Source organism: Danio rerio, chromosome 18, assembly GCF_049306965.1.
Source record: "Danio rerio strain Tuebingen ecotype United States chromosome 18, GRCz12tu, whole genome shotgun sequence".
Classification (NCBI taxonomy): Eukaryota; Metazoa; Chordata; class Actinopteri; order Cypriniformes; family Danionidae; genus Danio; species Danio rerio.
The window spans coordinates 19,246,201-19,273,249 of NC_133193.1; the positions used below are offsets into that span (position 1 = coordinate 19,246,201).

At 40.4% G+C, this 27,049-nt stretch overlaps 1 protein-coding gene across 38 annotated transcripts in view; it reads left to right on the top strand.

Annotated features, from left to right (window-relative positions):
- The window catches only part of znf423 (zinc finger protein 423), a 218,887-nt gene that overhangs the window by 84,847 nt on the left and 106,991 nt on the right, over nucleotides 1-27,049 (top strand). For 28 of the 38 annotated variants that reach the window (XM_073929366.1, XM_073929371.1, XM_073929367.1 and 25 more), the window contains 2 exons: nucleotides 20,035-23,465; nucleotides 24,186-24,270. In XM_073929366.1, coding sequence (XP_073785467.1) covers nucleotides 20,109-23,465; nucleotides 24,186-24,270 — 3,442 coding nt within the window. In that variant the 5' untranslated portion in view covers nucleotides 20,035-20,108. Of the gene's footprint in view, nucleotides 1-20,034; nucleotides 23,466-24,185; nucleotides 24,271-24,438; nucleotides 24,994-27,049 lie in introns of those variants that run through there. The other 10 variants (XM_073929376.1, XM_073929380.1, XM_073929373.1 and 7 more) reach the window with 1 other exon arrangement.

Below are 27,049 nucleotides of genomic sequence, written 5' to 3' on the forward strand. Positions count from 1 at the left end.
TGCCCTGCTCTCTGGCTGGCTGGTGGGAGCGCCCTGCTCAAGTAATGAACTCCCCCAGGACACAGCACAGCAATGCAAGCCTGTTTCCACGCTCTGTTCCCAGGGCAGGCCAGGGCTGCTGTTGCCGCCACCACTGCTGGGTGGGGAGACGGAGAGAAAGAGAGGCAAACGGAGAGACTGGTTACCCCCCGGTCTGCTGCCAAAGAGTGCGGCCTGCAAACACCTAGATAAAGTGAAGTGGGGTTTGAAGTAGAGGGAGTGACAAGAGACTCCAACAGCTATGGGGTAATTGGGGTGACTGGAGAAGGGCTGATAACGGGTCGGTACGGATCGGAGACGACTAATAATCAACAGGAATGCTGGATAAGTTGAGGGGAGATGAGATGAGTGGGGTTGGTACGTGGCCGTTTTTTTTTTTATAAACGTGTGTATATATCATGTTTGGCATTTTGAACATTAACCCAACAAATGCTTTGGCTTAAAGTAACCCAGTTTAAAGTATCTTACATTTTCCCCATATGGGAGCCTTTTTTTTTGTTCATATGACTGTCCCTTTAAAAGAGCAACCAGACTAAAGACAAAACAGATCTACTGTCCAAATCAGCAACAAAACCCCCCAGAGCAGAGACCAAGCTCAGTGTCTTAGGGATTGCTGAGGAATCAGTGGTGATTTTGTTGTGATTAGGTTTCAATGGAGAGTTTCCATCACCGGTTTGGATCAGAACAGATAAACTTTTTGATGTAGACGAGGCAGAGTCATTCCACCAGAGTCCCAAACATGTGATATGTGCATGTCAGAGAGGCTTGGCAGAAGTCTATAGCGATCCAGTTCTGCATAGACACGAAGTTGCTCCACTGTTTGCACCGAATGTCAGTGCCAAGTCTTAAATCTAATTTTTGGCCGCAATCCGCAATCAATGAAAAATCTTAAATGTGAAATTTCACTTTGGAGAGCTGGAAATGAACTCCACAGCAGCAGTCATGAAGTGAAGAAACGTTAGCGAGGATGATGGTGTGATGGCGAGACTTGTTGCCTGATATAGACTGACCCTGTGTATTTCTCTTTCAATGCAAGTCATTTCACACCTCAGACCCATCAGAGGCCCTGTCAGACACTTTCCAGAGATAACAACATTTCTTCCAAATGAAATAAGGCATGAGAGATTGTTTTTTCCCTCCGACGTAATAATACCCATATGTCCTTAATTATTCATATTTTAGTAATGCAGTCTCTTAATGGCTGGAAACACAAGTAAGTAATAAAACACTTGGGGGTTTGATTTAATTTAATTTTTTTTCCATATTAATTTAATTTTGGGGCATGTGTGTGAGCTTGTGCGGCAGAAAATACTCCCTTCCATGTTCGCGGCGCATTTCTGCTTTTATGCTGGGAAGAATAAGATAAGGGAATAAGAGAAAGGTAAGATATGGATCATGTGAGACATTAGATTTGATTATAGACCTATATGTCTTTTCTCTTTTACAGTCGTACTGTATTTGACTTCTAATACTTTAAATCCACACAGAAAACCTCTTGCATATTTTTGTCTTGTTCTTCTAAAGTAAGTCTGTTAGAATATGTACAAGTGAATAGTTCCTTAACTGATTATTATTGCTCATGCTTTTAAACCAATCCAAAGCCTTAAGTTGTAACTAGGGATGACAAAAATTTATTTTATATCCTAACATTTTTCACTGACTCCACCCTATATTTAATGTACACTACCTGACAAATGTCTTGTTGTAGAATCCCAGTTGTAAGAGCAACAAATAATAACATGACTTCTAGTTGATCATTTAGAATAGAGGCAAAAGGTAGATTTTTCTGATGAATCAACTGTTGAACTGAATCCCAATCATCACAAGAATTACAGAAGACCTATTGGAACCCGAATGGGCCCAAGATTCTCAAAAAAATCAGTCAAGTTTGGTGAAGGAAAAATCATGATTTGGGCTTACATTCAGTATAGGGGCATGTGAGAGATCTGTAGAGTGGATGGCAACATCAACAGTCTGAGGTATCAAGACATTTGTGCTGCCCATTACATTACTAACCACAGTAGAGGGCAAATTCTTCAGCAGGATAGCACTTCTTCTCATACTTCAGTCTCCACATTAAAGTTTCTGAAAGCAAAGAAGGTCAAAGTGCTCCAGGATTGGCCAGCGCAGTCTCCAGAAATGAACATTTTTGAGCATGTCTGGGGTAAGATGGAGGAGGCACTGAAGTTAAATCCAAAGAATCCTGATAAACTCTGGGAGTCCTGCAAGAACGGTTTCTTTGCCATTCCAGATGACTTTATTAAAAGTCATTTAAGTCATTGCAGAGATGTATGGCTTGTAAGACTATGCAAGACTTTTGTCCAAGCAAAGTCAGACCTTACCGTCCTGATTACATAATTAAAAAGCAAGTCATGATCTTATTTTATTTTGGTTAAGCATAATTTAGAGGCCTTTGCCTTTCATAAAAGCCACTTCTCTTACCAAATGTTTAACTAGAAGTCAAGTTATTATTTGTTCTTCCTAAAACTTGGATAGGCAACAGGACATTTGTCTGGTAGCATATGTAAATATGTGTGTATATGTATGTATTAGTTGTTTTGACACCATTACTTCATGAACACACTTTTGATGTTTGACCTTGTTTTCTTTTTTTGTGTGTGTGTGTGGCACTGAAGTATTTCTGAATTATATTTGGACTAATACCCAGACACCTTACATGGCCCATTCTCGCAGCACTCCAACGACTCATCTCCTCATCACAACAACAAATATAAGTGATTGTAATGATTGCGCTTACACCTATCTAGAGGGAGAGCTTGCTAGTGTGCCACACTGATGAAGGCAACACACATCCCTAAAGTTCTTCCATAGGATCGGGTAGGTAGAAAGAGGGAGGGCGAACATGAAAGCCAGATCATTGTTGAAGCCATTTTAATGTTTCTGTTCTCCGCATTATTAAAAAGTGGTGGCGGGGCCGCATTTGATGTCAGGATGGGGCTTCACTTTTACTGTTAGTCCCACTGCAATCCTTTTTTCTGCCATGGAGTCCAAGCAGCTAGTGGTCGCCATTGATCTACTGCACCCGTCACGCTGCCCTCTACCACATTGTGTGCCTCATTGTGTGTGTATGAGCTGGCTTTTATATTCATATATGTGGAAGCATTTGTATTCATGTTTGCATTTGCGTTTCATGTATTTTAAATATGTGTAAATGGCCATACACATTATATGTTTGAATGCATGTCTTTCTGGGGGTCATCTTGCTTCTCCTTCCCAGGGAACAGCCCCTAGGGCGATGCCAGAAGTTCCCAACAAAAAGTTGTTTTTCTTTTTTCAAGTCGTCCAGGCACAGTGGACATCCCCCCCTATAGGCCAGCAGGGGGGCTCCCCACATGGACCTGGGTCTTGCCGGCAGAGGGGGAGGGCCAGGACAGGATCTGGCAGCGTTTGTGCGTCATGGTAGGGGTTAGAGTGTGTGTGTGAAGGACTAGCGCAAAGGCAACCCCAGGAGCCAATGGATTGGAGAAGTTTTCACATTGCCTCCATCCTCTCTTTCCCTCTCCCCACGCTTTAGCGGATGTAGGCCGTAATTACTGGACCCCCTGGCTTTCCTTTCTCCCGACTGCAGCCTTTGATCTGTTTCATGTCGGGCAGATTTTTTTCCCACTCGCTGTACCTTTGTCTCGTCCTCTCTTTCTTTTCTCTGCCGCTCCTTTTCCCCCGGCTGAGCCCCCTTTGATGGAGACAGTTTGCGCTCTTTAATACACAAAGAGAATTTTCTCTCTCCCCACCCTCCATTTTGTTTTAAAGTTGGGTCCTTTTTGTTGACAACCACATTGAACTTGATACAGTTTTTTTTCTTCCTGTTTGCTAGCTTATTTTGTGTTTTCCTGGTCCTCATGACCTTGATTAAAGGCATTGTGCTTTTTTTAGCCCCCTCCATCACTGTGTTAAAAGTGAAATGAGCTCAAAAGCTAATGGCCAACCACTCTTTGGTTCGTCCTGTCATCCTTTTTTGTGTTTGAACAGGAAAGAAACAAGATGCAGGCGATATGTGTTTTAGTTTAATGCATGTTCTCGCTGTTGTGTGTGTGTGTGTGTGTAGGAGAGAGTCTCGGGGAGTGCATAGGTTTAACAAAAATAATAATCCACTGATGAAAACAGTCCAAAGTGAATAAGCGGCCCTCACCTGTTGGCGGTCGTGCATTGTCCGTTGTTTAGCGTGCGTCCCGCCGGGCGTTGATCCATAGCCTCCCGCGTGCGTGGAAGTCGGGGTTGTGTTTGTTTGTAAAGTAATGGCATTGTTAGCATAATGCTGGGTTGATTTGCTGTTCGGCTTGGCTATTCTTTTGGGCTAATTGCCACGCCACATAGCGCTCCGGCAACGTTAAACGGTTGGTGTGAGTTTCTAAGAACGCTCAAATCTGATAGGAGCTATCAGAGCGTGTGTGGGTATGGTCCAGCAATCAGCTTTTGTTAACAGATCCCAGACAGGCGGTCCGTTGTGACTTTGCTGTTTGCTTCTGGAAAGATTTTGTGTGTGTGATTTTTCTAGTCTTTTGATGGATGTTTCTCTCTGTCTTCTTTTCTTATTAAATGTTGCTAAATGGCAGCGGTTAATGGAATAATTCAGTCTATAACTACACTTCTGTCATTATTTCCCTACCCTAGTGTCTTTTTTAAGTTAGCTTAGGTGTTCAAGCTTCTCTTTTTGTACATCAGATGTAATTCGAGAATGGATGTTGTGTACAAAAATTATAAAACATTGTGAAAGGAGCTCCTATATCTGGAGCATATTGAGATTTTTAATGGAAGGACAGTAACCTCTAAAATTGCATTTAAAATATCTTCATTTTCCAACTACGAACAAGTGTTTATTGGTTTAGAATGACTTAAATCATTCAAGGTGAGTAAATAGTAAAAAAAAAGCATACATTTTGGAGTGAACAAACCACTAAAATCGACTTAGAAGATATTCTAGGGACTGATCTGTTTTTCTTCAGGGCTTTGTAAAGAAATGAGAGTGGCTTATATGTAACAGAATGTTCTTTTTTTATCTACACTGTCTCTTTAAGGGCAGCTGTTTGAGTTTCTCTGTGTTGAAAGTGATTGTGTGTGAGAGAAGCTTGAGAGAGACAGTCAGAGACAGTGCGTGCTGCAGTAATGACAGTGCTGAGGTGCAGCTGTTTGTGTTTATACGTGTCTCGTACTGGAGTGTGTGAGAGCGACAGAGAGCGAGCGGTTGAGCAGCAGACAGGCAGAGAGAGACCGTTCGTGCTGCTGTAATGACAGTGCTGAGGTGCAGCTCTCTCTGCGTCCTTGAACCCCGGCTGGGTGCTCTGGTGTCACCCTGGGGAGTGCACCATTTAATACCACAGTAATTATCCTGTCCTTATTCACCACATTGCCGTCCAGGTGTCTCCTTCACCCTGCCTCACAGTGTGTGTGTGTGTGTGTGTGTGTGTGTGTGTGTGTGTGTGTGTGTGTGTGTGTGTGTGTGTATCTGTGCACATGAACGTGTTTTTTTATAGTGCTTTTGCCCTGTATTTTATACCTCTTAATATTCATGACACCTTTTCATTAACTCATGTGTGCACGCGTCTGTCAGTTTAGTTTTATTTTTTTTCCGCTGTTTGCGTGTTAATGTTATATGCACAGTTCTGTGTGTGCTAGTTCCTGTTTACTCAACTGTTTGTGCATTAATGTCAAAGCATGTGTTTGTGTGTGTGTAGTTGCTGTATGTGTTTCTATATGCTTGTGTGTATGTGATGTCTTTCTCTCTGGATCTCCAGCTCACCGTCTGTCTGCTCTCCCAGTCTGTGTGACTAATGGCAGGTCCAGGTGTTCCTCTCAGTTCTGGAAGTCCCTTGAGATGCCAGTTGCTCCCAGTGTGGCAACGTGGGCAGGAGGTACCCGCCTCTCTCTCTGCCTGAGTGGAGGGTCCCCTGGGCCCTGTAGCCTCATGAGGGCCCAGCCTTAACCCCCACCCCCACTCTCAGCTCCCCGGTCCTTATATAGCTTCGATATCGATGTGCAATATTAAACATTTGCTGATCTTGTGAGATTGCTGGCTGAATTCAGTGGGATAAGATAAATGCTGTAGATGGCGTACTGTAGTATTGCATTGTTGCAGTTAGAAACAAACATTCCTTTTATTACAGCCACACTCATACAAGTTCTTTTAATAAATCATTTGTGAAATCAGCATAACTGAATAAACTCACTGCATTCCTGTAAGTTTGGGATCAGGAAGAGTTTGAAATGCTTTTGAAAGTCTGTATTTTTTTTACTGCAAAACATTTTTAAAGTAATGTTTTGTCTGCTTAATGTATTTATGGAAAGCATGACAATTTTTTCAACATTCTTTAATGAATTGAAAGTTAAAGAGATCAGACTTTTTGTTTTGATGTAAAATAAAAGTACTTTAAATTTATTTTTGGATAAAATGCAATAGCAGTATTGTTCTCCCCTCACCTGACTGTAGGGGGCGATACACACATCCACACCAGTGTTTCCCAACACTGGTGCTAGATTACCTTCAACACTACACATTTTGTGTGTCTGCCTTATCAAGTAAACCTGATTCAGCTGATTAGTGCAATATTCTAGGACCACAATTAAAGAAGTCCAGCTCTACACAAATTCTCATTCTGGCTAGCTCATCACACAGTCGGTGTCACAGCACCTATACCTGTAACATATAAATCTAATGGCCCTTGGGTTCACAGATTACTTTGCAGCCTGCGATCCCGTCTCTTTCTTTTGGCCTATGAATAAAAAAAAAACTGATTTAGCCACTGCTCTTTAGTGCCTGCACTGCTCCAGTGGTCATCTGCTGCACTACAGGTCTGTACAGGTGTAAGTAGATTACTGTAACATCAACTCGTCAGCTGGGAACACTTGTGTGAGGTCTTGAGGTGGATTAAACACTCATCAAAAATCAGGTGCTTACTCTGTAATGCCCTGGAGATGGTTATATGTTATGCTAAGAGTTATGGCTAATACTGTCACACCCATTTACACTGAAATTGGGCCATGTGCTAACAACTAATTGTTCAGGCACCTTTAGCGTAAGTAATGGGACATTTGCTGGTGTGTATTGCAGAGTGTGCTCATACTGTAGTTAGCATGAAGCATACTCCATTAGCCTCCTCCTGTAGTGCAGGAGCCCTTCGGGCACATTGACTATTTTTAACAATGAGGTTTGGCTGATTGAGTTCAGGGAAAAGAGGGATGGTCAGAGACAGACACGGTAGACGGTAGAACCTCTTTATATAACACACACACACAGTAACATGCATGTTTGTTTATTTATTTATTTATTATTGACAACTAGTTGTCCTACGTGTGCTCACTAGAACATAGTTTTTAAGATTAATGATTTAGTGGCACATAGTGCTTTCTACATTCATGAAAACATATCACACCTAAGAGTTTTGATCTAATGAACATTTGAAATCAACACACATTAAAAAAACTTTTCATTTAATTATTGCATAAAATCATATACATTGAACGTAAAATGCTTTTTAGCATTACTTTTTATTTTTATTGCAGGACTAAGTTACATTTTTATATTTCATTTTTAAATAATCTATGCTATAATAAAAATAAATAAATAAATAAATAAATAAAGGATTATATATATATATATATATATATATATAACCAATCGTAGATCATTAAGTGATGTCACATGCCATTCACAGAGCTGTGAAGCCGGTGTCTTGCCAATTAGTAAATTCATATTAGCGAGAATGACGAATTCTTCTTCTTCGTGTTTTAGCGTGGTCAAAAACAAACTTTTTGGTTAGTTACTGCCACCTCTTGCTCCGGTTGGTGAAGTCGCCAATCAATCATTGAGCTGACACAAGAAACTTGCTTGATGGAAAGATGACTGTATGGGAATTATTTCTGAAGCAGGACCATACCTTGAAATACATGTCTGAAAGTTAATTCTGATGCTGTGCTCTTGTTAGAGTTGAATTGGTTTTAATTTTATTCACTGTTTGCTCTGCACATGCACCCAAGAGCACTTACATGAGAAAGAAAAATAACAAAAATAGTAGTTTAATCCAAATATAGTATGTAAACAGTGTTTTTGAACTACTATATTTAACAAAATAAATAAATTTGCTGTGATACTTTTATAGTTGCAATAAAACAACTATAGTTATACTTTAGTTATACAACTATATATACATATATATATATATATATATATATATATATATATATATATATGTATATGTATGCAGTATATATAACACTAAATTGCACTAAATTTCGAGTTTTCAACAGTTTTTAATTTTATATTTTTCCTTTTCTTTTTTACTGTAGTAAAAGCCTAATTATACTATGTTCATTATTATTAGTTCTCGATAGTTACTAATAATGTTTCCCAGAGATGGGTTGCGGCTGGAAGGGCATCCACTGCGTAAAAACTTGCTGGATAAGTTGGCGGTTTATTCCGCTGTGGCGACGCTGGATTAATAAAGGGACTAAGCCGACAAGAAAATGAATGAATGAATAAGTTACTAATAATACTATATTATGTATCAGAATTTATTAACAGAGTTGTAAATATATATTTTTCTTTACTAGACATTACTGTAGTATTTTAAATGTGCAACACAGGATTTCTTGATTTTTTTTTTTTTTTTTTTTTTTTGCTGTCTAGTAAAGTTTGTTTATTTATGCGGCATATGCTTCATTAGCAGTTTTATTCATCACTAAGACAGAACTGACTTGAATTAAAGTTGCTTAAATTTAAAAAAGAAAAAAAAGTGCTTAGATGTAGCTAAGCTACTTTTGCCATGTAGCATTTAGTTTAGTTTGCTACATTTCCCATGGGGTAGCTTTTTGTGTAGTTAACCTACGTTTTAAGTAGAATAGCTAATAGCTTATCTCATTACATTTTCCAAATAGCTTGCCCAACACTGCTTATAGTGTGTATGTTATGATGATATAGTGAGGTTAAAGGGGCACATGGGGAGCAGGTGAGCTTTAACCTAAACCTTTTTCGGCATCAGTTTGATCAAAGAGAGGCAAGAGGCTGAATGTGGAGTGTGATCCGCTTAGAGGCCCGTCTGCCTCCGAGCACAGATCATAGAGAGAAAGACATAGACAGACGGGTACAGTAAGTGATGGGGAAACGATCAGGGACACATTTAAACACATTCACCTTCTCTTTCTCTCTCTCCTCTCCCATCTGTTCTGCACATGCTCTCTCGCTCTCACACACTGAGCACACAAATGCACATGATCTCAGTGACGGACGGTCATGTTCCAGGTTATTCGAGGTAGATGTTTGTGTGTGGGGGACACTAGAAGTGAACAAAGTGCTTGTTTAGCAGCTCTTTCCTGCATGGCTAGGCAGGCAGCTGCTTCCCATTGACTCGGAACACAGTGGGAACCTGACTGCACTCACTCTACCAGTGAAACTTGTGACATACACCACTACCAGACGGAAGACAACAAGAGCGGTTGAGAGAGACATCAAATGAGCGAGGTCTTCAAAGTGTTTTTCTGGGGTACTTTTTTATTTGACTCACATGGGTTTTGTTTTTGTTGTCTAAATGATAAAATTAATACATTCATTCATTCATTTTCTTGTCGGCTTAGTCCCTTTATTAATCTGGGGTCGCCACAGCAGAATAAACCGCCAACTTATCCAGCAAGATTTAATTATTAGCCCCCCTTTGAATTTTTTTTCTTTTTTAATTATTTCCCAAATGATGTTTAATTGAGCAAGGAAATTTTTACAGCATGTCTGATAATATTTTTTCTTTTGGAGAAATTCTTATTTGTTTTATTTCGGCTAGAATAAAAGTTCAATTATTAGCTCCTTTAAGCTATATATTTTTGATAGTTTACAGAACAAACCATCTTCATACAATAAATTGCCTAATTACCCTTACTTGCCTAATTAACCTAGTTAAGCCTTTTAATGTTACTTTAAGCTGTATAGAAGAAAAAAATCTTGAAAAACATCTAGTAAAATATTATTTACTGTCATCATGACAAAGATAAAATAAATCAGTTATTAGAAATGAGTTATTAAAACTGTTATGTTTAGAAATGTGTTGAAGAAATCTTCTCTCCATCAAACAGAATTTGAGGGAAAAATAAACGGGGCTAATAATTCAGGGGGTTTAATAATTCTGACTTCAACTATATATGCTATAAAGTGATACTTTAAAGTAGTAAGTTGCTACTAAAGACTGAAGTTATAACATTTATTGACATAAAAAAATAAATTTTTATTTCAGTAGAATTTCACAATTTTTAGTTTTAAAATTGTTTTTATTTTAGCATATATATGTGATCCTGGCAATTATGGAGTATTCAATATAACATATATTTTTTTAACAAAACAATGATGTTTTCAGACATGTTTATATTAATTTATTATTAATTTATATTAGTTATTTATTTATATTGGTTAATATTATATAAAACTATTGTTTTAACTGAGAAAGCAACACTGATTATTAGTCACATATAAAAAAAACTTTCCTTACTCATTTTTTCAAATTGATACTATATGTATAAAGTAGTCACTTTGGCACTGGGAGAACCCTTGAGAATCAGACAGAACAAACTTTTTTCTCTGACATCATAATGGTTTATGTTCACCCGAATGTAACAAGTACAGCAAAGGGAGCCCAACTTTGAAGCAAAACAGCAAAAGAGAGAATAGAAAGCGGCAGAAGCCAAACGTCTCATCTCTGAAGCTGGAGTTGTGAAGAGGCTTGTTTTGGTACACTTCACATGTAATTAATCTGCAGCTGTTTAACAGTGCGGGCCCCCGCCGCTCGCGCAGACTGAGCAACACAAGAGTCAAACGGAGCTTAACCACTGCCAGTGCCCCTGTCGTCACGCAACCTCTCCCTCAGTCTTTATCTCTCCTTCATCTCACCTTCCCTCTCTCATCAGACACACACAGAGTAGTTATGTTTCACCTCTGCGCCCCTAAAAATGCTTAGCGTGTAAATCATCCTCTTAAAACACTATTGGTTTTTCCGCATCTAAACATTATTAATGGCTGAAGGCTTTTAATTGGGTTTACAGCAACTTTATCTTCTGTAGAAAGGGTCTGTTCAGAAGTCATTTCATCTGTGTCTGGTTAGTGTTTACAGGGATCTTCTGAGTTAAGTACAATTTAAGCTTTAGGCCCAATCCCAATTTTATTTTTTGTACCCCTACCCCTTCCCCTTGGCCCTTAAACTGAGTGTGAAGGGGAAGGGCTTCAAATTTCACCCCTAAGAATTGGGACAGCACTACAGCACACGTCATTATATGTCATCACGATTTCTTGCTTCATATGAGATCAGACGACCGCGACTGCTATAGTTATTCCAGTTGTGTTATTTTTTGGTATTTATCTTCAGGAAATCAGTGAAGGCATATATTATTTCATCATAACGATCTAGCGTGTCAATAAGATTGTAACTGTACTGTGCATTTACACAGTGGCCATATTCATCTATGTAAACACACCGAAAACAACATCAACATTATAGCAGACACTGTAAAAAGCTCATTCCCAGCCACAAGACTTTTCTGACAGGGTTTTCGAGTGTCATCGAGTGACAGAATGTTGTGAGACTGCTATATAGGAGTTATGATTTTGCATAATAGATTGTGAAAATATGTTTTTTTCAAAGCATGACGGTAAAACATAAACGCGGTTATGAATGTATTAAAACATATGCTTGTTTCTTGTAAAAATTCATAAAAATGACAAAAAAAATCCTCATTTGTGAATCTCCTTACTTCTGGGTGCAACTATTCTGCTGTTGTGGCTGGTGTATTCTGGGAAATTTTCCTACCCCTTAGTTCCGAGTGTGGTCCTGAAAAATCTTAATTCAAAGGGCTATCTACCCCTTCCCCTTTGCCCTACGCCTTCAAGCTAAAGAGAATTGGGAAACCCACACCCCTTCACGAAAATGTGCAATCACTTGATTGGAAATCTGGCCCGGTTACGCAGTTGCAGACTGCGTATCGGAATCAGAATCAGACTCCTAATCAGGACTCGAATTTATAAATATATATATATATATATATATATATATATATATATATATATATATATATATATATATATATATATATATATATATATATATAGTATATATATATATATATATATATATATAGTATATATTTTCATTATTTTTAGCACATCTATAGTTATGCGGCAACACAGAGTTAGATCTCTTTCTTGACTACACATAGAAACAGCATGACATCACTTTGTTGCAGAGATGCTATTCGTTAAATGCTGGCAACGTAGAACTTGGAAGTAGCTTGAAGCAGAAAGCGCGAGCATGTCTGCAGTCTGCAGATATTATAAAGTTGATGATGACAACATTGCCATAGCAAACTGTGAGATATGTAAACTTAGGGTTTGCCTGCTGGGTATTTTAAGTTGAGGTGCTATTTGTTTTTATATTTTGTTTTAATATTTACTGTTGCACCAAAGTCAAAAATTGAAGAATTTATGTTATTTATTACTAGATTGTTCAAGCTGCCTCACAGAAGTGCTCTGTTTGTTAACAGAGTTTTTAAATGTTGAAATAAGGTGAATTAAATAAAAAATAAGGAACATCTTGGATCTGTTTCTTTGCTCTTTTTTTATTCTTTTTTTATGTATTATAGAAGTATTGTGTTGGGTTTCAATATCGGTAGATACGCAAAATCAAATGACTTGAACTCGAGGGCAAAAAAACCTGATTGGAACTACCTTAATTTCAACCTTCAGTTTGTTCAAACCAACAAAATGCTGTTAACTAAAATTTACAAACAAAAGAAGTACTTTTTTGTACCTGTGAATAAAAGCTAAATAATAAATAGAGTTAAAAGTAGAGAGTAATCCACAGCATCTGTTGCAGATGTTGAACAATGCCTCAGAATTGCCTTACTGTTGCTATTAAGCCTTACTTAACTTTTAATTTTTACCCACTTAAAATATGGTATAAAACATTTATATATTAAAAAATAATAATAATAAAAAAAAAATATATATATATATATATATACATATATATATATATATATATATATATATATATATATATATATATATATATACATATATAAATATAAATATATATATATATATATATATATATATATATATATATATATATATATATATATATATATATATATATATGTGTGTGAGTGTGTGTGTGTGTATATGTGTATATATATATGTGCGTGTGTGTGTGTGACATTACCTGGTCACTTATGCGCATATCTGTTGAAAAGCCGACAGAAAGCAAAAATAATATTAAAATCTGTGTGAAATCAAAATTTACAATGTTTATTTTTCTAGCACATATTGTTAGTCTTAAGGAGAACAATTCATCCATGCAATTTATTCATTGCTAATCTTCAATCAAAGCTAACAAAGCTAGCATATCCACCCCTCCTAAGTTATTGATAAGTTATTGCCTTGTTTCCCCTTTCTTCTGACCGCTATTTCCTGTCCCTCTTGTCGCCATGTTAGCACTGCACCCATCTGTACAGCACTCTGTAGTCTCTAGAGGTGAGTGAGTGGTCAGCCTCCAGAACGTGTTCCATTTCTCTTCCTCACCTGGGGGTCGCCAGAGGGGAGATGGGGAGCAGGCTGTCAGCTGTCCTTGCCTTCCCAACCCCCTGCCCCTCACCTTCTGCCCTGGGAATGTGTCCGGCTGCTTGGACGCTTATGGGCGCCAATAACTCCATATGGGCCGTGGGCAGCAAGAGTGTGTGTCCTCCAGGATTCCGGCCCCTGACAGACAGTCCGTCCTGTGACATCACTGCAGTACACATATGTGTGTGCGTGCAAGAGCACACATGAGTGTAAATACATGGGTTTCCTCCAGGATTATGGTCCCTGACAGACTGGCTATACGATGACATCACCTTGGCATGTGTTTGCGTGTTTGTGTCCTTTAGGAAAAGACCCCTAACAGACTGTGTCCCTGGAGCCCCCTGTAGGGTACTGAGAGCAATGCCAGGGGTCCTGCGAGCACAGACTGGAGAGTGTCAGCTTGATGGAGCAGGGATGGTTAGGGACAGCAAACATGAGTTTGTGTGTATGTGCGTGTGTGTCCACTAGGAGCAGGCCCCTGACAGACTGTCTCCCTTGAGCAGCGATGGGGTATGGCAGAGGCAAAGACTGTGTCAGCATAGAAACCCAAAGGAACATGGCAAACCAGTGCATGTGGGAGTGGGGGGTGGGGGTGGCACAGCAGTCGGTTTGCTTGTGTATGTGTGTATATAAATGTGTGTGTATTTCAGTATCGGTAAACAGGTGTTTGGTCTCAGAGACAATGCTCCCAGAGGACTGCTGACCATGTGGTCAGTTCCTGCACGCAGACCCCTCCCTTCACAATCTCTCTTTTTCCTCTCTTGTCCACACTTCTCCACTCTTTCTTACACTCTTAGCAACATAGCTTTATCCTCTGTTATGTTTTATGACCATCCTGTTGCCTAGGGGAGAGAGGAAGGAAGGAAGATAGTGAAGAGGGTGGTCTCCACAAGTAGCCCAGAAAAAGAAACGAGAGATGAGTAAAAAAAAAAAACTCATATAGTTCTATACTCTGTTTTTTGTGGATGTTGTTTTCCCCTGGCTCTTGCTTCAGGCCTGTCTGGCTGGCGTGCTGGGTTGCCCAGTGGGAGCCCAGGGTGGAAGTTGTTTTTCTGCCCCCTACAGTGTGTCTCTCCTGCCCCAGGCTGTGGGCAGTGGGCCAGGGGGAAGGGGCTGTGAGCTGGGCAGGGGGGCTGCTGGGAAAGGTGGAGGTTTTGGGCAGGGGTCCAGGCTCAAAGGTAGAGGGGTAGAGAAGGGGTTGAGAGGTCAAGGAAGTGGAATGTGACTAGGTGATGTGATGAGATGCAGGTCTAGTTAGACCACAGTTCTACCATTTCTTTTTGCTTGTACTCTAATCTTATCTCTAATCCTACCAGTAAAAAAACCTACATTTACCAATTAAAACTGTACCTGGGTGTTTTTTTTTATCAATTGTGGATATGTTTGTCTTTTTTTCAACAAACAAGTCAACAAATTAAAATATAAATTCAGTAAACTATCAGCGGCAGTAGTGTTGTGGTATGCACGCTGATAAATGGCACATAAAATAATTGTAAATAAATACATTATTTTATACACAGTAAATATGTTTTGTGTCATATTGTAATGTGTAATTCACTTTTAATGAAACATAGTGAACATCTTTTTCGTAGCTAAATAAAAATATGTCTAAATATATTTAGAGTTTTTAGTTTTTTTGTAGATTTTTGGAAAGAAATGATTTCAATGTTTCATCAAGAGAACAGTTAACTCTATTTTACAACCTTGTACAAGCTATACACAAGTCTTATTTTATTTGTTGTATTAAATGTGGCGTCCACTCATACTAATGTCCATTCCATTCCATTACTAATTCCATTCCCTTTTTAATTAGCATAGCTTAAGGCTATCCGCAGCAGCATTTTGATATCTGCAGTCTAGTGTTTTTGAAAATATCAATATTTTGACACTGGAATATTTGATAACACTATTTTGATGGTCCATTTGAGTATTAGTAGACTGTCGGCTTAATATCTGTTGATTATGCTTCTTCAACAGACATTTAACTGACTATAAGAAAATTTGCAAGTACTGTACATGATAACTTACAGTAACCTCAACTTAACAGACTACTTATAATCTAATGAGAATTAGTTGGCATGTAGATGCAATGTAACTTAAATTCAACAAACGGACCATCAAAATAAAGTGTGAACGAATATTTAACATGATGCAATCTTTTTTTTTTTTTTTTCCAATACTGGTTTACTTTCTCACTGACCACAGTTGACACACGTGTTGCACGTGAGGGCACTACAGTACACAGCCCCATCTCCTCAGTATCTAGTAGCAAGATGGTATGCTGAACCCCTGTGACCAGTTTTGATTAAGAAGGTTTTTGTTTTTTGAACAAATGAACAAAGACACAAACATGCTGATATGGAAGCATGGCTACAGAGCAGTGCTAAATAAATGCATTAAAACTAATCATTTAACGCAGTGCTTGAAAGGCTGACATGCAGAGTTCGAGAGGTTGGTAACTACTCCATGTCAGCAACACCAATAAGTGTTGGAGATATACATGTTGTCCCTTTTTGAAAAACTTTTTTTTTTTAATCTCTTAAGTTAATCTTTATATAGGGTTAATATATACTGTATATAGGCTAACATAATCTCCCTCAGAGTTATTCCAGTTCAATAAGTGCGGTAGGCTATTAACGACAAACCCTGTATATAAAGTTTGCACACTGCATAGCCTATAGACCTACAGGTCTGGTGTGTCATGGATTGGTTTTCTGAACCGTATCAAATATGGTATTGAATATCGATAACTGTCAAGATATCATATTGAAGTTAGAAATTCCAGTATTGTGACAAGACTACTGTGATCAGTACTAACATTTCTGTCAAAGTCTTTGATAGCATCTTGGTTGTAGTTCTGAAATTTAACTTTTATGCAAATTGTTATGCTTATCCAGCAATAGCACACATTTTGTTTGTGGAAATATAATTTAATCTTTAAAAACGTTGTGGTTGCAAAACATGTTAGTAGTGGCATCTAATGTAGAATGATGATGAGATTAGTCAGGCCAAAACCAGAATGTTTGCCTTCATTTGTCAAGTTCGAATAGAATATGTTGGAATAAATGTTAAACCAGTTTAATGTTTGTGTGGTTGTTGTCAAAGTGGGCATATTTAACCTCGTCTCCCATGTAGTATAAATTTCAATGTGTTAATCATTGTGGAACGGCTGTATTGTTTTTGGATGGTGCGTTGTTCCAGAAGGGGAACAGCAGTGCTGTATGTCATAAGTGTGGGTCTGCTGTATATGCCTCCAAGCGCTAATGAACACACTAGCCTTTTTTGGCTCTGACGTTTGGCTTGTGTCGGTAGGGACATTCACAAAACCCACAGTTCTAGTGTTGGTAGAGATGGAGGGGTTCTCTTTTTTTTCCTTTTCCTCTATCTGGTTCACCCCCCATCTGTTCTTGCGTCTGATAAAGAGGAGAAAGGACAGACATCAGACCGAGCATGTCTTCATTACCGTCTTTCACCACGGCATGTCAGCGCTTTGGCTAGCCCATTAACTGGCCGATGTGGTTTAGCCCAGCCCAGTCCAGTGGAGGCGTGGGGGTCTTTATAGAATAGGGGGGGTCTTCTCTTGAATCTACCAGAATTATCTGCAGATTAGGTGCTGGGGTGGCTGCCGCCATCACCATGTGCTTCTGTTATCATGTTCCCAATTACCAGGCCCTGTTCGAGGCGGGGAGGCAAGCCCATCCCTGGACATCAGAATGTGTCCTTCTGCTGGTCCTGTCTTCCCATTTTTCCCTCCCTCGCTACACCCATCCATCCTGTGCTCCACCCCTCCACATGGGACAGACTGGCGAGGAGAAGGCCAGTGCCAGGGGCAACCACCAGAGCAGACTGTTAATTCTGTAATGAGTCCCAACATGAAAGAAAGTTTGGGGATGGAATGTGGCACAAGTGAGAAACAAACTGTCAAGGCGAGAAAGAGGAATCTGAAAAGAAAAGGAAATTTGATTGAGCCTGTAAATGTGGAAAGAACAGGAGTGTAGAATGAGCCCCATTTTTTTGTGCCCATTCCAGTCGCCAGTTCTTCTCTCTCTCTCTCTCTTTCTCTCTCTCCCCCTTCACTTTTTTTCTTTCTGTTTCTTTTCTAATTTAACTTTTCATTGAAATTTCTTACCCTGTTTAGTGCTCTTGCCAAGTCCCCCGGCGGACAGATGACAAAAGCCCCCTAAAAGCCATGTGATCTTCCATTTTCCGACAGCCACACTTCTGAGGATTAAAGCTATTTAATGACTATAATCTCCCTCTTTCTCAAAAGTGATTTCTCACATTCTGTCGCAGTCAGAGGGATTGCATTAGCATTAATAGATTTATAATTCGCCAGAATGACCACATGTGCCAGGAGGTTTTTTTTTCTTTTGGGCTTCATTCTTTTCCTCTCCTCTGCCTCTTTTTCCCCTCCTTTTTTCTGGCTCTGAACTTAAGCAAGTGTTTCTTTGTATCTCTTGCACTGTGGTACATGTCTGTGTCTCAGCAGGACAGCCTACCTGTCAGTCGGCACCCCCACTGTCACCAGCATACCCGCCCCCTCTCACCTCCACAGTGGCTGGATCAGAGAATGGCCTGTCAGGGGCCACGGTCTCATTGTGCAGCCAAAGAATTCACCACGGTTAAGTCCCTTATGGGCTTTTCTTCTGGGCTCTTTCATCGGGGCCATTGCAACACTTTCTCTCCTGTGTTGCGAGGGTTTTAGGTTGTGTTGGGATGGCTCTTATCCTGACATGGACACAAAAGCTTGAGAACAGAACTGGGGGAGGGCACTGTACTTGAAAGAAGGGAGGGGAAGAGGCGAAGAAGGTGTGTGAGAGGTGGGCTGGGCCGTCTTACGCTAAATGTAATCTGAGAAAGTGAAAGAGGTTGACAAAAAATTTAAGGGGTACAGAGAAGGGTATGCATGGGTACAGTACTTGTATTATTAGATGCTTAGATGCTTAGAAATCAGTATTTTCCTTTTAGACAACACATTTCTCTTAAAAGTAGTAAATATGACCGCATCATTAATATTTTATGTAATTTGTAATATATGTTTTTCTTTTTAATGGGAAATTTGAGCATAATTTAAACGTATCAATAAATTTGGATGCACTCTATTAAAACTTAAATAACAAAACTGAATCTAAAAATGAACGTACTGATCGTTTTATAAAATGACTTCTACTTTTGAAAGGTTTCCTCAGTCTCTTTTTAATGCAAGTCTTTTCTTAGTAACGTCACACTTAGCATATTTTACTCCTTTACTGATATCTCTATTTTTAACTTTTTCTTTACTCCAGCTCTGAATTCATTTCTCGCTTAGAGCTAAATTCATAATTCATGGTTTTACAAATTTCTACCCACAAACCCCCGTGGAGATTTATTTGTTCTGCACAGCACCTACATTTTAAAGTGGATCGATTCATCACTTGAATTTATTTTCTACAAATTCTGCTGTGCTCACCTTTGTGTAATGGGAGAGTAGTGGGCGGAAGTAAAATCCTACAACTGCCATATGGAGTTGAAGTTATTAGTTTATACAATACACGCTGAGGTGATGCACTTTCTTTGTTCTTTTTTTCCCTTTTCCCACTGCATTATGTTGTAGCTTGTGACTCCGTTTCAGTGGGGTTTTCATTTCTAATTAGAATACTGAGCATAGGAGGCATTTGTTACATTCGCCCTGTGATTATGGATGGAGATTTTAGGGGATGTGTGGCGTTATCCTCTTTAAACATACTTTTTTTTGGACTCTGTTATACCAGAGGCTTTTTCAACGCATTAAGAGTGAACATACAACTTAGAGAAAATAAAGCAAACAAACAGTGCGCTGATAGAAAATTCTGTGTTTGTCTGAGCCGCAGTGGGACTTTGTGCTCGCAGCATCCCTCCTCAATAAGTCATGAGCTCTCTCCCTTGCTTTCCTTCGGAGTCTGCTGGTTGAGATGCTAAATAGATGACGTGTGGACTGTGTCAGGCCCCATCAGATTGCACAAAGCAGGACAGAATTAAGAGCAACCCGCTTTGTATATCTTTGTATAATGTATGCCTGCATTAATCTAGATGGCTGTGTGTTTGCACAAACAGCGAAAAAACATAAATAATCCAGTGCTATGACTTGGTATGCATTGTCCAGTAAGAGGACTTTCCTTTATGCATGGGCTCTAATCACTGTTGAGAAGCTTTTAAATCTGGTGACCATAATGAAAATATGATAAAGCAGATCCAAATCTGGGGGATATGGGCATGAGCTTGTTTGCTGAGGGAGGATAAGAGGATAAAAAAAATACATCTTTGTCCTTATTTCTCTACTCCTCTGGGGTTTGCTGTCTTTAGTTCTTTGCTTCTATTTTGATATTTTCTCTGCCTCTTTAACATTTTAATTCTGTCTGTGTTTTGCATTGCAGATGGTGATGATGACCCGGGGCTCTCCTGGGTGGCGTCCTCTCCCTCTAGCAAAGACGTGGCATCGCCGTCACAGATGCTAGGGGATGGCTGCTGCGATATGGGTATGGGCACAGGGGAGGAAGAAGGGGGCTCTGGCCTGCCTTATCCCTGCCAGTTTTGCGACAAGTCCTTCAGTCGCCTCAGCTACCTGAAGCGCCATGAGCAGATCCACAGTGACAAACTGCCCTTCAAATGCACCTTCTGCAGTCGTTTGTTCAAACATAAGCGAAGCCGTGATCGTCACGTCAAGCTGCACACCGGTGACAAGAAGTACAGTTGCCAGGAGTGCGAGGCAGCGTTTTCTCGCAGTGATCATCTCAAGATCCACCTCAAGACACACAGTTCCAGCAAACCATTCAAGTGCAGCATTTGCAAGCGTGGCTTCTCTTCCACCTCCTCTCTTCAGAGCCACATGCAAGCCCATCGGAAGAACAAGGAACACCTGGCAAAGAAAGATCAGGGTAAGCGTGATGGATCTAGCAGTGACGTAACTGAGCAGGATCAGGATCTATACATGTGTGATTACTGTGAGGAAACATTCAGTCAGACAGATGAACTTGAAAAACATGTGCTGACACAGCATCCCCAGCTCTCAGACCGTGCAGAGTTGCAATGCATCCACTGCCCTGAAATCTTCAGCGATGAAGGCACTCTACTCACCCATATTGACAGAACGCATGCCAACAAAAAACACAAGTGCCCCATGTGCGCTGAGCAGTTCCCATCTGTAGAGGATGTCTATTGCCATCTTGACAGCCACCGACAGCCAGACTCCAGCAACCACAGTGCCAGTCCTGATCCAGTCTTGGGAAGTGTGGCATCAATGAGCAGTGCTACTCCTGACTCCAGTGCCTCCCTGGAGAGAGGATCAACCCCAGACTCAACCCTCAAGCCTGGACAGAGCAGACGCAAGCTTGCACCTTCTTCTGACCATGATGATGGAACCTGGTCAGGCAAAGTGACTTACAGTTGTCCGTATTGCTCCAAGAGAGATTTCAACAGTTTGGCTGTCCTCGAAATTCATCTGAAGACTATCCATGCAGACAAACCTCAGCAGAGCCACACTTGCCAGTTATGTCTGGAAACTCTGCCTACTCTCTATAACCTTAATGAGCATGTGCGCAAAGCACACAGATCCAGTGGGAACTCTGCCTCAAACTTTCCCCTTCTGCAGTTCAGTAATGTTTCAGCCTTTCATTGCAACTACTGCCCTGATATGTTTGCAGACATTAACAGCCTGCAAGAACACATCCGTGTTTCTCACTGCTTATCTGGTGGTGTTGTTGCTGGATCCACCACTTTAGAGGGCAACCATGCATTCTTCTGCAACCAGTGCTCTATGGGCTTCCTTACAGAGTCCTCACTAACAGAACACATACAACAGACCCATTGCAGCAGTGTAGGTGGTGTGACCAAGATGGAATCTCCAGTCTTGCAGCCCTCGCAGTCATTCATGGAAGTGTATTCTTGCCCTTACTGCACCAATTCTCCGATTTTTGGTTCTCTCCTCAAACTTACTAAACACATTAAGGAGAATCACAAGAACATCCCACTTGCCAACAATAAGCGTAAAGTCAAGGTAGCAGACTTGAGTCCAGCCTCATCGGATGTGGAAATTTCCTCCCCTAAGCGCCATAGGGTAACTGGTGACAGCACCCCAGCTGTTGCTAATGGAGACTACCCCTGCAATCAGTGTGACCTCCGATTCAGCAGCTTTGAGGGCTTCCAAGCCCATCTCAAGTCCCACCTGGAACTACTGCTGAGGAGACAGTCTTGCCCACAATGCAACAAAGAGGACTTTGATTCTCAAGAGGCACTTCTTCAGCACTTGACCATTCACTACACCACCACTTCCACACAGTATGTCTGTGAGAGCTGTGATAAACAGTTCTCTTCTGTTGACGATTTGCAAAAGCACTTGCTAGACATGCATACTTTTGTGCTGTACCACTGCACACTGTGTCAGGAAGTTTTTGATTCAAAGGTGTCAATACAAGTTCACCTCGCTGTAAAACACAGCAATGAGAAAAAAATGTATCGCTGTACTGCCTGTGCTTGGGACTTCCGTAAAGAAAGCGATCTACAGTTACACGTGAAGCACAGTCATTTGGGCCATCCTGCTAGTACCGGGGCACCTGGAAAAGCACGCAAATGCATATTCTGTGGGGAAACTTTTGGCACAGAAGTAGAGCTCCAGTGTCACATCACTACTCACAGTAAAAAGTATAACTGCCGGCTCTGTGGGAAGGCCTTCCATGCTATTGTTCTTTTGGAAAGGCATCTCAGAGAGAAGCACTGCATTTTTGATGGAGGAAATGGCAATGGAAATGGAGGAAGCCAAAATGGAACACCCAATGGTGTTACTCAAAGCTCTAAGCGTTCCACAGCAGGATCAACTGCAGCTGCTGAGCAAGCAGATTTGCAGAACATGTTGCTAAAAGGAGGAAGTCAAGAAACAGCAAATAGCCATGAAGCCAGCGGTGGTGAAGAGGAGCTAGATGCCTCAGAGCCAATGTATGCCTGTGACATATGTGGTGCAGCCTATACAATGGAGTCTCTTCTCCAAAATCACCGCCTTCGGGACCACAATATCAGGCCTGGAGAGGATGATGCAGGCTCAAGAAAAAAGAAGGCTGACTTTATCAAGGGTAACCACAAGTGCAATGTTTGCTCACGGACCTTCTTTTCTGAGAATGGCTTGAGGGAACATGCCCAGACGCATCGTGGCCCAGCAAAGCACTACATGTGTCCCATCTGTGGCGAACGCTTTCCTTCACTTCTTACTCTCACTGAGCACAAGGTCACCCACAGCAAGAGCTTGGACACAGGCACCTGCCGTATCTGCAAGATGCCCCTGCAGAGCGAGGAAGAGTTTATTGAGCACTGCCAGATGCACCCTGACCTGAGGAACTCTCTCACAGGCTTCCGCTGTGTTGTTTGCATGCAAACTGTCACCTCAACGCTCGAATTGAAGATACATGGAACCTTTCACATGCAGAAGCTCTCATCCTCTGGGGGTAGTGGTGGAGGTGGAGGATCAGCCTCATCATCTCCAAACGGCCAGCTGCAGGCCCACAAACTCTATAAATGTGCCCTTTGTCTCAAAGACTTCAAGAACAAGCAAGAGCTGGTCAAGATAGATGTCAATGGCCTGCCTTATGGTCTTTGTGCTGGCTGCATGAGTCGAGGGACAAACGGCCAGTCCCCAACAGTTGTTGTCACCCCACAAGAGGCTGGGGATAAGGGAACCACTGGACTGCGCTGCTCAGAGTGTGCTGTTAAATTTGAGACCCTGGAAGACCTGGAAAGTCACATTCAGGTGGACCATACCGAGATGAGCCCTGAGACCAGTGGAGCTAAAAAAGTTACAGACGCTTCTCCTGTTCCAAAGGTAAGTGTCAAGACCTCACTCTTATAAGCTAATATACTTTACATTTAAACTTAATCTCAATTACATGTTGGTTTTCTCCTGAAAGGAAAGTTAAATGTATGTGATAGTTCAATATAAAACCAGAAGATCAAAGATTACTCAGCCATTGTCAACAAGCACAGGGCCTTTTGACAGAAATGTTCTTTTATAAAATGATTTGTATTCACTTCGGGTATTTTGGGGGTCATTTGAGGTTTTCCTCTAGTGCTCAAATTTGTGTTCTTTCTCTACCTTTTCTTTTTTGTGTGCGTCTCTTTTCCTATTATTTCTTTTCTTTTGGCAGTTCAAAGAAGAATTTTATGCAATTTCTTTTGAAAAGGGGAGACATTGCCAGCAACCATTTTTTGGCAGTATTTTTAGTGTATAAGTTCCCTGTGTTCCCAAAGTGTTCTGAGTCAAAGAGAGATGTGTGAATTCATGGCTACATTACTACTGGCCCCAGAGGGTTCAGCAGCCTCATCCTGCTGGGCTATTGTACAGCCTGTTCGCTTCACTAGATATTGACAGTGAACTTCCAGGGACGCTCAATCTTTACCTGTGCTTTTGTCTCAACTCAGTGTAACAGATAGGAGAATCGCTGCCTTTTCCCCTCTCGTTGCAGCAGGATAAGTTGGGTGTTTGTGAGTGTGTGGAAAATGATAAAAGTAATGTGAATTACCAATCCTATATCTTTCCTTGTAGAAGAAGACGTATCAGTGCATCAAATGCCAAATGACCTTTGAGACGGAACGAGAGATCCAGATCCATGTTGCCAATCATATGATCGGTAAGTTGAACTCATATTTTCCTCTGCTAGAGTGTGTGCGTTTGTGTGTGTTTACGTGTGTGTATGCGTGTGTGTGTTTGGCTGCTTGCCAGTCGCTCCTCCTGCTTTCCTACCCTTATTTGCTGCCTTAGTCTTGCCCCAGCACTCTCTCTCACTCCCTGCACACAGGTGTGAGACAGACAGGTGAAATGAACAGCTCTATTTCTGTAAGTGCAGACATCGCTCTCAACAGCTGTTCCATTGTTTAACACTTGACTACGCAGCTGAGGCCTCGGCTGCAGGTCTGATTGCTCTGTTAACTCTTCACCATGCAGCCGAGACCAAGACTGCAGGTCTCGCTCCTTCAGCAAAGGCCAACAAACAATTAGGTTCTTTTTTATTCCCCTTCATTTCATTCCTGTAGCCTGTCATGGACAATTAGATGTATTTTTCTCTTTGTTGTGGATATTCTATGGATAGAGTAACTAGGTTTGCATGTGGAGGGGGTGTTATTTACATTTGGTCAAGTTTTAATTATGTTAGATTAGGTGGACGAGTAAAGGGTGTATGACTTATAATACTATGTTATGGTGATGTTTTCAAATACATTATTTTACTTCCTGTTGTGGATATTTTATGGATCTAGTAACTAGATTCGCATGTAGCGGTGGTGTTATTTAAATTTGGTGATATTTTAATTATGTTAGGTTATGTGGAAAAATAAAGGGTATATGACTTATCTTACTATGTTATGGTGATGTTTTCAAATACGTTATTTTACACTTTGTTGTAGATATTTTATGGATCGAGTTATTAGATTGGCATGTGGGGTTGTGTTATTTACCATTGTTTAAAAACTGTATGTTTGGTTAGGTGGACTTATAAAGGATCTATGACTTACCTAATTATGTTATGGGAATGTTTCAAATATGTTTCCACGAACACTAGCAGGTTATATAGGACTGGGTGGGACTTTTTAATGATTGATTCTTGGTTGGATGATATTTTACATCTTATGTTTCTTTGGCTAGTGACCCTGGTTGCGGTCTATAAGCCTAACTGAAGCGTTCCTCTGTAGTTGTTTTATATGCCTCCTCCCTTGGTGTTGTTATTCTTTAAGTAATAATTGCTGCTGCAGCACATCTAGTGTAGATTAACGAGCTGGGCCAGTGAGTAATTTCGCAGAACAAACGGCGCAATGCTCTGAGCCTCAGCAACTTCCATGACTTCTCCAGTCCTGACAGCCAATACTAGAGTGGAGCCGCCTGATATATTCTTAGAGTCTTAGTGAGCATGCTGCATCTGTCTTAAGAAAGGCCATTGTGCCTAACCACATAAAGTTGCGTGTGTGTGCGTGTGTTTGCAGTCTACACTTTTCTTTTTGTCTGTCCTTATTTTACGTGGGAGGAATTTTGAGTTTATTTCGAGGGCCCTTTGGATCCGTGTTCATTTCCTTCCTTTCGTAATGAGCATGGAAGTGCTTAGCACCCAATTACTCCCATATTAACCGCCCTGACTTTAACCTCCTACCCTGTTTCTATCCATTCACATATCTCTCTCCCATCCCTCTTTCCCATATCACCTGACCCTTCACCATTCAATCAAACTGCATCCAACCTGGCCAATCTCAGACCAACACAATCCAATTTGGACCACGCTGAGAGCTCTCTCCTTTCATCCCTCCATCCTCCCTCTCTTTCCCTCTCTGAAGATACTGATGGTAGAGATAGAGGCTGCGTGTGAGACAGCAATGCGGATCGTATGTCTCTCCCCATCGCCATGAAGGGAATTTTGGGTTAATTAACATCATAATTGTCAGAAAAGCTGGAGGAGATTAATTATGGAATTGAGGCAGATTATTTTAAGTGCCGTTGTTATTTTATTATTTTTTCCACCCCTCTTCAAAGATTGATGACGTCTTTGAATAATGAAAAGGGAGTCATGTATTAACCTTTATCAGACTCTGCGTTAGGCGCCAGAAAATTGAAGCGAGATCACAAAGGAGTTCTAGTTTTAGCGCTTTTGCACTCTGTCTTCCTCTTTCTTTTTGAGATTACGAAGCAATCATTAAAAAGCTACACTATCTGTCAGCTTTGATATATGACTAGTGAGGCTATTATAAGACTTTGATATTTTAGCCTGCCTATTATGCTGGAATTTGCAGGCATGCACAATGCTTAAAAATAAAAATACATACCATTATATATACTTGAGGGATATTCTTACTGTATGCAGTTTCATAATCCTTCTTTTAAGTGGTCATGGTAATATGCACAGATAAATGTTAGGGTATTACATTGTTATATGACTGAATGTAGATTTATGAATGTTAGATGTACAGTGGTGGAAACAGTACTGAAAAATCATACTCAAATAAAAGTACCAATACTTAGAGTTAAAGTATCTGTTGTAAATATTACTCAAAGTATGAGTAAAAAGTAGCCCTTTGAATGTACTCAAGAGTGGTGAGTATTACGCTGGGAAAGGTTGATGCGTTTACTTGTAATTTTTACATGTAAGTGTGAAAACATAACGTTTTGTAGTGCATTTAGTTATTGTTCAAGGCCATTTCAGACATCATACAGTCAACATCTTCTCATCAGTGACATGCAGTCTAGACAGTCTCTAGGTCATTGCGTGTAAAGTATCTTCCTGGACACTTTTAATGCTTCCAAACAGTCTTAAGGTAGTTTAGTATGATGCGATTTACTTTCTTATTTTTTATTTTTATTTTTATGTATTGTAGCAATAAATACAGTACAATGATTTTAACTAAGAGAGTGTATATTTTTTCCATTGC